Source organism: Mesoplodon densirostris, chromosome X, assembly GCF_025265405.1.
Source record: "Mesoplodon densirostris isolate mMesDen1 chromosome X, mMesDen1 primary haplotype, whole genome shotgun sequence".
Lineage (NCBI taxonomy): Eukaryota > Metazoa > Chordata > Mammalia > Artiodactyla > Ziphiidae > Mesoplodon > Mesoplodon densirostris.
In genome coordinates this window covers 5,681,313-5,694,019 of record NC_082681.1, presented here as the reverse complement: position 1 = coordinate 5,694,019, position 12,707 = coordinate 5,681,313, and the positions used below count along the sequence as shown (strand labels likewise).

General features: G+C 47.0%; 2 protein-coding genes across 6 annotated transcripts in view; both read left to right on the top strand.

Moving 5' to 3' along the window:
• Positions 1-4,571, top strand: part of MTM1 (myotubularin 1) — a 98,850-nt gene extending 94,279 nt beyond the window's left edge. For 2 of the 3 annotated variants that reach the window (XM_060086613.1, XM_060086615.1), the window contains one exon: positions 3,510-4,571. In XM_060086613.1, coding sequence (XP_059942596.1) covers positions 3,510-3,677 — 168 coding nt within the window. In that variant the 3' untranslated portion in view covers positions 3,678-4,571. The remainder of the gene's footprint in view (positions 1-3,509) is intronic. The other variant, XM_060086614.1, reaches the window with a different exon arrangement.
• A 5,786-nt stretch (positions 4,572-10,357) lies between these two features.
• Positions 10,358-12,707, top strand: part of MTMR1 (myotubularin related protein 1) — a 72,325-nt gene continuing 69,975 nt past the window's right edge. For 2 of the 3 annotated variants that reach the window (XM_060088126.1, XM_060088125.1), the window contains exon 1: positions 10,358-10,646. In XM_060088126.1, coding sequence (XP_059944109.1) covers positions 10,495-10,646 — 152 coding nt within the window. In that variant the 5' untranslated portion in view covers positions 10,358-10,494. The remainder of the gene's footprint in view (positions 10,647-12,707) is intronic. The other variant, XM_060088127.1, reaches the window with a different exon arrangement.

Sequence of the window (12,707 nt, the reverse complement as noted above, 5' to 3'; positions counted from 1 at the left end):
ACACGCCCTGCCCAGAAACCTTACAGTCATCCTCCCGCCCGCCCACTTTAAAACAACAGCTTCCTTGAGGCCTAATTGACATATAGTAATCTGTACACATTGCAAGTGTGCAGTGCGGTGGGTTTTCACATGTGTCTCCACCTGTGACACCAGGAGCACAGTCGAGGTTGTGAACATACGCATCCCCAGCAAACGCCCTTGTCACTACAGGTGAGCTTCCGTTTTCCAGTCATCCTTGTCTCCCTGCTCTCTCGTCCCAGGCTGTCAGGAGAGCTTGCTGGGCTCGGCCTTCAGAAACCCGTCCGGCCTCCGAGCCTGGGGCCGTGTGTGGCTGCAGAGCCTTCCAGCTGGACTCTCAGATTCTGAGCTTGCTTCCTTCTAGTCTGTTCTCAGCACGGCAGCCAAAGTGCTCCTTGTGAAATATACCCCCCAGATGCCAGCACTCCTCTCCTCAGCACTGTCCAGGCAGCCGCTCGCCTCCCCCGGGGTCAGAGCCCAGGGCCAAAGCCTCAGACCTCTGAGGCCTTGTGTGGCCCCCGGCCCATGCCTGACCTCTCTGACCTCCTGGCCTGCTCACCGAAGACTCCTGCTCACACACCCTGATTTGGCCACACGGGGCTCCTTGCTCAGCCTCAAGACACTCAGGCATCTGCTTGGTTGCCTCCCTGTTGAGCATGTAACCAGCGTGTCCCCATCTCGCTCACCCTGCTCTGCTTTTCCGTAGTCCTCATCACCTTCCATGTCCTGTGTACCTCACGGGGTTGTCTTCGTTGTCTGTCTGTCTCCCCCTGCTGGAAGAGAAACGCCATAAAAGTAGGCATTTGGGCCTCCTTTGTTCACTGATGGATCCTGAGCACCTAGAGCAGTGGCCGGCCCTCAGTGGAGCACATGCAGAGAAAAATGGGCAAAGGGTATTAACGGGCAGTGCACAGCACTTACTGGGTGTCAGGTGCTCTACCAAGCATTCCTGCTCTGATGCCAATACGCATTTTGGAAAAAACCTTACATTCTGCAAAGTCATGCAGTAAAAAGAACAGGGACTTACAGGAGGGATGGGGCTAGAAGGTAGGAGGAGACCCCTCCAAACCCGTGCACCTCTGTAACCAGAGCGCTGATGAAAGCAGCAATCAGGCCTTGGCAGCCCATAGCGGGTTGAATGGTGGCCTCCAAAAGACACATCCACTTGGAACCTGTCAATGTGACCTTATTTGGAAAAAGGGTCTTTACAGATATAATTAAGTTCAGGATCTCAAAATGAGATCCTCCTGGATTTAGCCAGGCCCTAAATCCAATGATGCGTGTCCTCATAAGAGAAGAGAGGAAGATTTGAGAGACAGACAGGATGAGGCCATGTAAAAACAGAGAATGATTGGAGTGATGTGGCCACAAGCCAAGGAAACCTCGAGCTGCCAGAAGCTAGAAGAGGCAAGGAAGGCTCCTCCCCTAGAGCCTGCAAAGGGAGTGTGGCCCTGCTGACAGCCTGATTTGGGGCTTTCTGCCCTGCAGAACTGTGAGAAAATTAATTGCTGTTGTTTTAAACCATCAAGTTCATGTTCGTTTGTTATGGCAGCCACAGGAAACTCATACACAGTCTTAAACCCCAGGGCTCCTGCCCGCTTCTGTGAGATGCAGGTCCTGGAGAGCATCTGCTTCTGATACAGACCATTCTCCTGACCAGTACAAGTCAGATCCAAGGTATAGCCTTCTTCATCAGCGTAGCGTCTTTGGAACTTCCTTGTTGGTACTCGCAGCTTCAGCAGATAGCTTAATGCAGTGGAAAGCAGGACAGTTCTAGAAGCCACTAGCCATAAAGGAAGGCACTTCTGTAGACTTTCAGCTTTTTTCTTAATGTCCTCATATATTGCTCAAGCTTTCTAGAAGCTTTCCCTTGATCACTTCCGAACCTTAACATGTTGGCAAGGGAGTCTAGGGTCTGTTCTGTTGTATATTTTGACCTGGGTGGTGATTACATTAGTGTATATGTATGCAAAGATTCATTGAGCTGAACATTTTTTAAAGATTTGTGTGCATTACTGTATGTAATTTGTATCTCAGTACAAAAGTTTAAACAATTAACATCCCAGGGATGTTAAATAAAAGTACCAAATATTGGGCTTCCCTGGTGGCGCAGTGGTTGAGAGTCCGCCTGCCGATGCAGGGTACGCGGGTTTGTGCCCCAGTCTGGGAAGATCCCACGTGCCGCGGAGCGGCTGGGCCCGTGAGCCATGGCCGCTGAGCCTGCGCGTCCGGAGCCTGTGCTCCGCAACGGGAGAGGCCACAACAGTGAGAGGCCTGCATACCGGAAAAAAAAAAGTAGCAAGTATTAAATTGGTACCAGGGAGAATCTCATTGTGTTTTGGTGTAACTTCTACCTTTGTACTGCCATCAGTCCCCTATTTGTCAATCAAAGACATCAGTGTTGTACCAGAACAGACTGTATTGACTAACTTCAGTCTCACAACAACCCTGTGGTCTGGGCTGGTTTTATTCCCATTTGACAGATAGGGAAATGGAGGCACCCAGAGAGTTGTTACACAGCTGTTAAGAGGCAGACTGGAGATTCACACTAGGCTGCCCATCAGAGCCACTGCTTTCAGCCATGCATGTGAAAAGATGTGCTAAGGCAGAGTGGTGCAAACTAAAGCTACCATGAGATACCATGTTATACTCATCAAATTGGCAAAAACTCTTTCTCTTACGTTGCTACGTTCTAATGAGGATGTAGAGCTACAGGAATCACCAGATGCCACTAGTGGGAGCATAAGGTCATCTCCCCACCTCAGAGAACAATTGGGCAGCATCTAGTAAAGTTGAAAAGACCATACTGTCCTCTCCAGCAGTTCCTTCCCTACCCACCAGGAAAATTCCTTCGAGAAACATTCACATACAAGTCTGAGGAGATGTGTCCAAAGATGGCCCAGCGTCGCTTATAATAGTGGGGAATATCCCACTATTGGGAATGGATAGATCAGCTGCGGTTTATTCATTCAGCGAATTCAACTGGGATCTGCTTGAGAAAAATAGTCGGATCACAATGTCGGTTGATAAGTACAGAATACCACTATTGATGTAAATTTTCACCAAATAGAGAAGCATGGTGTATTTTGTTTCTGGATATTCATTGAGAGGAAAAGTGTCACAAATCGGCTCAGGAAGGAAGGCTGCATGCCAACCTGAGGAGAGTTGTTGCCTCTGGGAGTGAAAGCAGGCAGCAGGGACAGGTGACACAGGAGCCTGGAGCTGTGCCTGGGTTGATGCATTTTAAAAAGATGCTGACGCATGTGTGTGGATATGTGTACGTGAGTTATTTCTTGGTGGCAAATAGCTGGGTGTTTTTTAATTAATCTTTGTGCTTTTCTGTATTTGTAAATTACGCAGTATTGAAGGAAGTGATGTATGTTAACCCACAACGAGCGGATTTGTTCAGAAAGTGGCAGCCGCAGCAGATGTGGGGCGCAGGCGTGTCATGGTGGTGGAAAGCAGGAACTCACATCTGTGCTTCTTTCCAGCAGCCAAATCCGGTGGAGCAGCGTTACATGGAGCTCTTGGCCTTGCGCGACGAGTACATAAAGCGACTTGAGGAGCTGCAGCTCGCCAACTCTCCCAAGCTTTCCGATCCCTCGACCTCACCTTCTAGTCCTTCGCAAATGATGCCCCACGTGCAGACTCACTTCTAATAAAGGAAATAGCTGACTTTCATTCGGGGCCTCTGTACAGAGTAGGTTAAAATATTTGCCTCCATGTAGAACTTGAACTAACATAATCTTAAACTCTTGAACATGTGCCTTCTAGAATACATATTGCAAGAAAACTACAGTGTCTACACGGCAATTGGAAGAAAGGAGCCCAGATGGGGTTTTGGAAAATGCTGATACCTTCCAAAAGCAGTTTTTGAAAGATAATATTTAAATTATATTTACCTCTTCAGAAATACTATGTGTACAATATGTATTTTGTGGGCCTCATTGGAACAACAACATTTTTAACTAAAGGGGAAAAAATATATGTTTGTGAAATGGATTTACCTCGAACTGCTTATAGTAGTTGCTTAGGGTGATCTAAAAGGAACCCAAATGTGAGAGATGTGTGTTCCTGCCAAAACCAAATCGAGCTCAGCTTCCAAGGCATAATCCACAAGCAAGGTGTTTAAATAATTGCCAAATTTCATACCATCGTAAGTGTGATGACTTAAGGACAAATAGCTGTGTAGATGAGCTTTCCATTATTTTGAAATTTTGGAATGAAGTATTTTCCCCAAGAGAAGCATATTTTTATATTTAAGAAAACTGATAGAGCCCAGTTAAATATGATTTGATTGTTTTTAACATTGCCAGTTCTGTTTCCTAAGTTCTTTCATGAGCTTGCCTAGAATTCTGACCTATTTTCAGGTGGTAGAAACCCCTTCTATAGCACTGTTTGAAGATGTCAGATGCATTATGCTGCTTACGTGAATGTTTTCGCAAACGTTGCTCTAGTCAAACTAGCTGATCTGCCAAAGTGTCGGGTTGACCATCTTGGATGTGTGAGCTGTCGCTAGAGCAGCATCCTTTGAAATAAAAGCCGCAGATGTACATTTGTTGAGCGTATTCTTGAAAGTATGGTGTTTATGCATTTCAATTTCAGTGGTGTTCGACACCCCTCCCCACCCAGGCGTGCATAAAAACTGGTTCTACAAATTTTTACTTGAAGTACCCAGCGGTTTGCTTTTTCAGGTTTTTTTTTGTAGTATTAAATGCAATTTCAAATGCAGTTCTATTTGATATCTGAACTAATTCATTTAGTCAGTATATTTGTAAAAGTTAAGGCTACAGTTAAAAAACAATTAATGTGTTCTACAATGATTTGTAAAGGACTATTTATAGCTAATATGGTTTTGTTTTCAGTGAATTAAGAGAGATTAAATATATCTTTGTAAATTATTTTATGTCATAGCTTAATGGTCTACCAAATAAGACATCTCAAATGCAGTAGTATAAATGTATAAATTTTGTATGTATAAGAAATTTTTTAGACAGTCTCTTGCTTTTTGTAAACGCTGTAAATATTTCATAAATTAACAAAGTGTCACTCCATGAAAAGAAAAAAAGCTAATACTAATAGCTGAAAGGATTCTGTGAAATTTCATGACAAATGTTTCATGGCAATAATGACTAAAGACCTGCTGTAATAAATATATTAACTAAACATTGCACTCTATTCCCAGGGCTGTAACTGTGTATGTGTCTTAAATGTGCATGTTGCCCATCTTACTTGCTTTTCCTGGATCTACTTCACATGCCCTTTATCTTACTAGCAACCTTGTATAGGGCTCTCCCCAAATCCCAGCAATATTGGAAATTTAAGTACATTAACAATGCAGATTTTAAGCCACAGCTACCTTTATTTTTTTAAATGTATTTTATTGAAGTATAGTTGATTTACCATGTGTTAATTTCTGCTGTACAGCAAAGTGATTCAGTTATAAATATATATATATATATATATATATATTCTTTTTCATATTCTTTTCCATTATGGTTTATCATAGGATATTGAATATAGTTCCCTGTGCTTTACAATAGGGCCTTGTTGTTTATCCATCCTCTATATGTACTAGTTTGCATCTGCTAATCCCAAACTCCCAATCCATCCCTCCCCCACCCCCTCTCCCCCTTGGCAACCACAAGCCTGTTCTCTATGTCAGGCCACAGCTGTCTTTATTAAAGTAAGGATAGCTTTCACAAAAGTGCTGGGCTGCAGAGACGCAAGACTTTCAGACTCTGGATGGAGAACACAGCAGTTGACATTAAGGGAGATTAAGGGACTGGTTGAAACAAGTCATACTCGATGTCTCTTTAGGTAAGAATTATTAAAATTCTTCAAATGCAGCCAACTGGAAATTATCTACGCGTGTCCTAAGAACACTAAATAGTTATACTAGTAAACTTACCATTTTTTAAAAATCCAAATAGGACTCTTAAAAGAGTAAGTATCTCTTTTAAAACTATGAGTATTTGAAATGCTCTCCAAGGTTCTTCTTCACACACGGCTGTGTTTCACCCTCACTGTGCCCTCATGGCCACGTGGTATTCTGTTATCCCTGTTTTTCAACTGTGGAGAGCATTGTTGCTGCAGGGGTTCATTGACTTGCCCAAAGTCCCAGAGCATTGAAACAAATGTATGCAGGCATCGAACTGAATTCTGCCTCTCTTGCATTCCCACTGAATAGCCTTAGCTTTGCCTTCTGGAATGAAATAGAATAATCTCTTCCTAGGACAGCCCTTCAAGTCAATTGGAATCATATCTATTTTTGATAATATAACAGGTTTTTCCTAACTATAGTCATAGTACTTTCTGATCTATTTTTGATAATGCAGCAAAGCTCCTCCTTCCAGTTTTGGGGAAGGAATAATACTCAAAAGTTTGAAAATCTGTTGACCAGTATCTCGTCACCTGCAGCCCTCTCTATACGGAATGCAGCTGTCAGTCATGTGGACAGCTCATGTGGCATTTGGGAGCATTAGGCAAAGGCAGGACTACGTAAAGGGAATGCTCTTAAAATACAGGAATTTATTATAGAGTATATACACCTCTGACTGGAGGACATAGCCATTGGTGGCCATTAAAGTAAAATCTGGGGACACCCAAAGGAAATAAATATATGCAGCATGCAGCACAAACAAGAACGAGGATTAGCACATCCGCAGGAAAACCTAATGGTTGAAATAGATTGCAGTTGAATTCTTTTAGGTTCACTAAAGATGTATCACTAAAGCATGCTGCCGGAATACCAATTTTTGAAATGAGTCTAATACTCTGGCATCTATTGGTAGATTTATAACGTAGTTAAGGAATTATTAGTAAAGTCTTTTGTATTAAATATATCTGGAAGATGAAAGATCAGCAAAACAAAGTATTCTCATTTCCTTATGAGGCTCAGATTCAACTATGGTTTATTCCTTATTTGCAATAATTTGTCATTTAAAAGCAAAGGCGATAATGTATTTAAACCATGTAGGGTAGCTAAATGCTTAGTATTTAAAACATGTAAGGTAGCTAAAATGTTCAGACATGACCATTAAGATTTAGTTTGTTTTTCTAGTAGTTACGGAGAACACGGCTTATGCATTTATAGTGGGTAATACGTATGTGCTTCTGAAATGGACTGTTCCTCAGTGCAGTCCACATAAATTACAAAAGAAAATTGTTCATCTCATTTCGGGAGCTTTATGTCACAAACCTGTATTAGAAAGAACCCTGGTCGGGACGTGTGGGGACCTGGGTTCCTGTCTGGGCCCTGGACCTGCTTCTTGGATGGAAGATGTGAGGCCCTCCCAGCACCCCCTTGAGAGGCCCGGGAGGAGGCTTTAGTGTCCATCTGCTCAGTGAGGGTATGGACTGCACGTTCTCGAAGATTCCTTACAAGTCAAACAGCCCTTGTCAGAAACACATTTTCATCACTTATGCACATACAATATTTATGGTAGAAGATGGCATTGGCCCTGTGTATTAGTTTCCTGTTTCTGCTGTGAGAAATCACCACAAACTTAGCGGTGATTTATTATCTTCCCCACACATTTATTCTCTTACAGTTCTGGAGGTCTGAAGTCTGAAATTAGCCTCCCTGGCCTAAAGTCAAGGTGTCAACAGGGCTGCGTTCCTTCTGGCAGCTCTAGGGGAGAATCCTATCCTTGCCTTTTCCAGCCTCTAGTGGCCGCCTGCTTTCCTGGAGTCGTGGCCGCTTCCTCTGTGTCTAAAGCCAGCAGCACAGCACCTTCAAATCTCTCAACTCTGACTCTTCCGCCTCCCTTGTTGACATTTAAAGGACCCTAGCGGACTCCTCTGGCTGTCCAGTAGTTATGACTCCACGCTTCCACTGCAGGGGGCACAGGTTTGATCCCTGGTCGGGGAAATAAGATTCCCCGTGTGGCCAAAAAAAGAAAAAGGAAAAAAGGAACTTGGTGATTATATTGGGCCCCTCTGGATAACCTAGGCTGCTCTCCCCACCTCAGAGTCAGAGAATCAGCAAACTTAATGCCCCCTTGCTGTGTAAGGTAACACAGAACAGGTTCCAGGCATTAGGATGTGGACATCTGGGGAGGCTATGATGCTGCTACCACACCTCAGTCCGTGTTGGCAGATGATGGTGGGCCTGCAAGCTGAGAGGTCAGACGCACTCTCCTGTTACCAGCTATAAAGTGACTCACAATTAGTGAAACAACTAGCTCAATTCACTTCGTTACATCTCAGGAGATATTGAGACTTAGAGTTGCCTCTGACTTTATTCCCTATTTCTATCCTCGCATCTATCTAAAGCCAGACCATGTACTTTCAACCCCCTTGGTCCCTGAATGGAAGAAAGGGAGATATTTATTGGGGGCATATGTGCCAAACTCTGTACTATTTAGCCTCCCCACAACCTTATAAAATTGATAGGCTTGGTTTTTTAGGGTTTTTTTGTTTGTTTTGGGGTTTTTTTTGGGGGGGTCGTTTTATAGATGAGACTAAGAACCAGAAGTGTTTTTTTTTAGACAATATTTTCGATAGTATTTTTTTAGACAGTATTTATCAACAAATACTGTCTACTATGACCCAGACCTGTGTCAGCTGATCTTTGTTGGGAAACAAAACTGAGTAAAACAGTGGCCTCCTTTGAGTGTCTGGCCTAGTAGGAAGACAGTTCAGTTAACTGGTAATTCCCATGCAGGGTGCACCCTGCTCTAACAGAGGCAGATTGGGGGGCTTTGGGGCCAAGATAGGGGGTCAAGGAGGAACTTCTTGGGAATGCAGTCAGAACTGAGTCTTCTTATTTAAATAGGAGTTCGGTGATATCAGAGGAATGTACATTCGAACCACAGTGGGATACCACCCCACACCAACATATTGGCAAACCTTTTAAAAGTCTGGCAGGGCTTCCCTGGTGGTGCAGTGGTTAAGAATCCGCCTGCCAATGCGGGGTACATGGGTTCGAGCCCTGGTCCAGGAAGATCCCACCTGTCGCAGAGCAACTAAGCCCATGTGCCACAACTACTGAGACTGTGTGCCTAGAGCCCTATGCTCCGCAACAAGAGAAGCCACCACAACGAAGAGTAGACCTGGCTCACCGCAACTAGAGAAAACCCACGCGCAGTAACGAAGACCCAACGCAGACCAAAAAAAAAAAAAGGCACTAATCCCATCATTTCAGGGCCCTAGCCTTATGACCTTATGACCTAATCACCTCCCAAAGGCCTCATCTCCAAATACCTCAATACCAATTTGAGGGTTAGGGCTTCAATATAAATGGTGGAGGTGGGGGGAGAGACACAAACATTCAGTCTATAATAGTGGGTTAAACATTTGAATCTGGAAAACCAGAAGCCTGCAAGAGGTGGGTTTCCAGTGTATTTGGAGATCTTCCCTTCCTTCCTCCCAGTTCTCCTCACCCTGTCACCCTTTCACCCCAGGCTCATCCCCTCGTGGGTGTTAGGATGGCTGCTGGGGTTTCAGGCATCACATGCTCACAGTTCAGTTGGAAGTTATTAAGCTGGGAGGGCAGGATGGGTTTGGGATGGGAACTAGTAACTCCTTGTCTACAGGTCTGCCTTTTATCAGGATGGGAAGTATTCCCTTTATATTTCACTGGCTAGACTTGAGTCATAGGTCATACCCAGGGCAATCACAGGCAAAGGGGCTTAGCCATGATTCCCATCCCCGTCCCCAACTAAATCAGGGGTGGGTTGAGAGGGGATGAGCCCATTGGATATGCAAACCCTAATAAAATGAGCAGGAAAATAAATATTGAACAGGAATCAAATGTCCTAAATGCCTTTATCATCAGCTACTGCGTTGATTTTCACAAGCGGTGATTTAGCTGACAGAAGTTAAATGTTACTGTTAATATAAAGCAAGGGCGGAAGTTCCGAGGGCGGTATCAGAACACTTGGTTGCCCTACAGACGGCTGGGTAAGAACGGAGTGAGGATGGGTTGCTAAAATGTGTGGGATTGCTCGGGGTTGGAGACGTCAAGACCAGGGAGGCCCAGGGGGCCTGGGCTTCTCCCACCACCAAACTTTTCTGGGAAGGAAAACTGAGGGAAAACAAATCACGCTGAGTAGTTGAATTTCCCTAAACATTTTTTTTTTTTTACCCTGCATCTCTAATGTCAGTATGGTAGTTTCCTGAGCAGAGCACGTTCTTTCTGCATAATCCATTGGTGGATTTCGACCCCAAGTGGCTGGGGACGTGCCCGGTCGCCCTGTCCCTACCTCGCCGGCTGGCAGCCCGGGCGCCCAGGTGGGGTTCGGGCGGGGCGGGGGGGGGACCCGGCTCCTGGACGCGCGCCGCCCTCCCCGCCCCCCGCCCCCCGCGCGAGGCCTTGTGGGTAACGCGGGGCGCCAGGTGACAGCTAATGGCGGCGGCCGCCTGAGCCGGGCGGGCGGCAGACCGGGGCCGCCAGAGGCGCGTGGCTGGACCTTCCGGGGCGCCGCTCCCCTCCCGACGGCGGCTTCCCCGTGGCGGCGGGCTCGGCGCGCCATGGACAGGCCGGCGGCGGCGGCGGCGGCGGCGGGGGGCGGCGAGGGCGGCGGGGGCCTGGGCCCGGGGCCGGCGGGCGGCAGGAGGCCCCCTCGGGCCGCGGGGGCCCCCGCCGCCGGCTCCCGGCAGCCCAGCATGGAGACCCTGGACAGGTAAGCGGGGCCCGGCCGCCGCGGCCTCCCGGTCCCCGATTTCCGAGGGCCCCGCGCGAGGCCCAGCTGCCCCTTCCTCGCGCGCCGGGCCGAGGCCAAGCTGGGGCGTCCCCCTCCCGCGTCCCCTCTGGAGCCCCGGGAACCCCCGCCTGGTCCCTGGGGCCCGCACCTGGCTCACTTCCGCCTCGCGCCGGAGGTCCCCGCACCCTGAGGGGCTTCACAGCTGTCAAACCGCGTCCCAGGCCGCCTCCTACTGCACCTTGGAGCCACCTCGGCAGCCCTTGCCCCGGCCACGAATCGTTTGGGAGGAAATTTCACCCCGGCTCCCCTTTTTTAGCGTGACCTTGCCTCGTGTGGTCTGAAGACCCAAATCCCGCCGCCGCTGCTTGGGGTCTTTGATGCTGGGGTTGGTAGGGGGCAGTTGGGGGACGGAACCCCGTGGGTGTCGGGCTGGCGCAGATAGAGGCAAAGATACCCTCATTTGAAAAGCTGGGATGGAAAACTTCCAAACTGCTCCCGATTCGAGAACACATCATCGTTTACTTTCAGTTCTTCACACTTTGAAGGAACCGGTTCATTGTTTTCACAAACACGTAAGGCTACTGCTTCTTAGGCAGTCTGAGAACTAAGATGAATCAGTTAGAAGCACAAACCGACCAGATCCAACTGGGAGGGCCACCCTGACACTCTGGACAAGGGGTGGGTGATCCCATAGCCTGGAACATGCAGCTTTTCCACATCTTGGCCATTTCGCTGACGCTAAAGTGCAATTAGGCGAGACATACTGTTGTAACGCCACTGGGTCAGTTTCAGATGCTGGTTCCTGCCTGTCTTAGTCACACCCCTGAGCTGAACTTTTGGGAGTTTCCAAAGGCAGAGGAACAACTAGAAACATTCCCTTTGTTTCTACCTCAGTGTAATTACAATGTATTTTAATAAAGTAATTACCCAAGTGGTCAGCTTCACTGAAAACTAATCACAGTCAAGACAGTATGTGGAATGGTCAGGGTTTCACTCATCTGCAGATACTCTGCAAAGTATGAGGGCTTGGAGAGTCAGAGAATAATGGCCGACGGCTTTTGCTCTCTGGCTTACCATCTAGTGGAGAATACAAACAAACCAGCCATTGAAATCAAGTGTGATAAGTGCCAGGGTGGAGGTACGCTTGGAAGTGCTCTGGATGTGGTGTGCGTGGGAATCATCTGAGAAGCTTTTTAAGAACTCCAGGTGGCCAGACCCCAGTCCTGAGGCTTCTGATTTAGGAGGTTTGGGTGTGAGGCCCAGGTGTTAGAATTTTTCAATCGTGATCCGCTGCCTCAGTTGTGATCCACTGCACTGTGGTACACGGAGGTGGGATATTCGCTTCAGTTTTTAGTGGCGGGACGGGGGCAGGGGACGCTTTTTGGCCACAGGAGTGGAACGTGCAGCCATGTGGGCTGGATGCTGGATGTGGGGAACTGATAATAGAGAAGACTTGTGGGAAGGCAGGAGCTAGATCCTGAAGGGGCCTGTGTTCCTTCCAAGGAATTGTGCCTTTGTCTTCTGGGCCGATGCTTCTCTGCTCAGTTCTGTATAACCTGAGTCAGGATCACCTCCAGTGCTTGATTGAAACGCAGACTCTTGGATCCCACCCTAAATCTAATCCACCATCTCCTGGGTAGAGCCTGAAATTCTGCATTTTTAATAACCACCTTAGCTACAAGTAGGGTGGACTTTGTGGTCTCTTTGGCACCAGATGGTACAGGGTACTGGTCGAGCCAGTGTAATTATCAGTAGCATCCTTCTGCAACTCACAATAGTGTCTTGGTTCAGATGAGAAATTATATGGTCACCCTAGTTATGGGGGGCACAAAAGGATTTCCATCAGGGGAGCTACAGGATGGGGTAGGCATTTGAGAACAATTGCTGTGCAGTAGTGTTGTGAATGGACTGCAGGTGGGCCATCTCACTGAGTTGGGTTAAGTTGGTTCTGGAAATGCTAATCTCTCAGTCATTTATTCTGCAAATATGAGTGCCTGCTCTGTGGCCGGCACTGTGTTAGGCCGGCCTGAGGATACATCA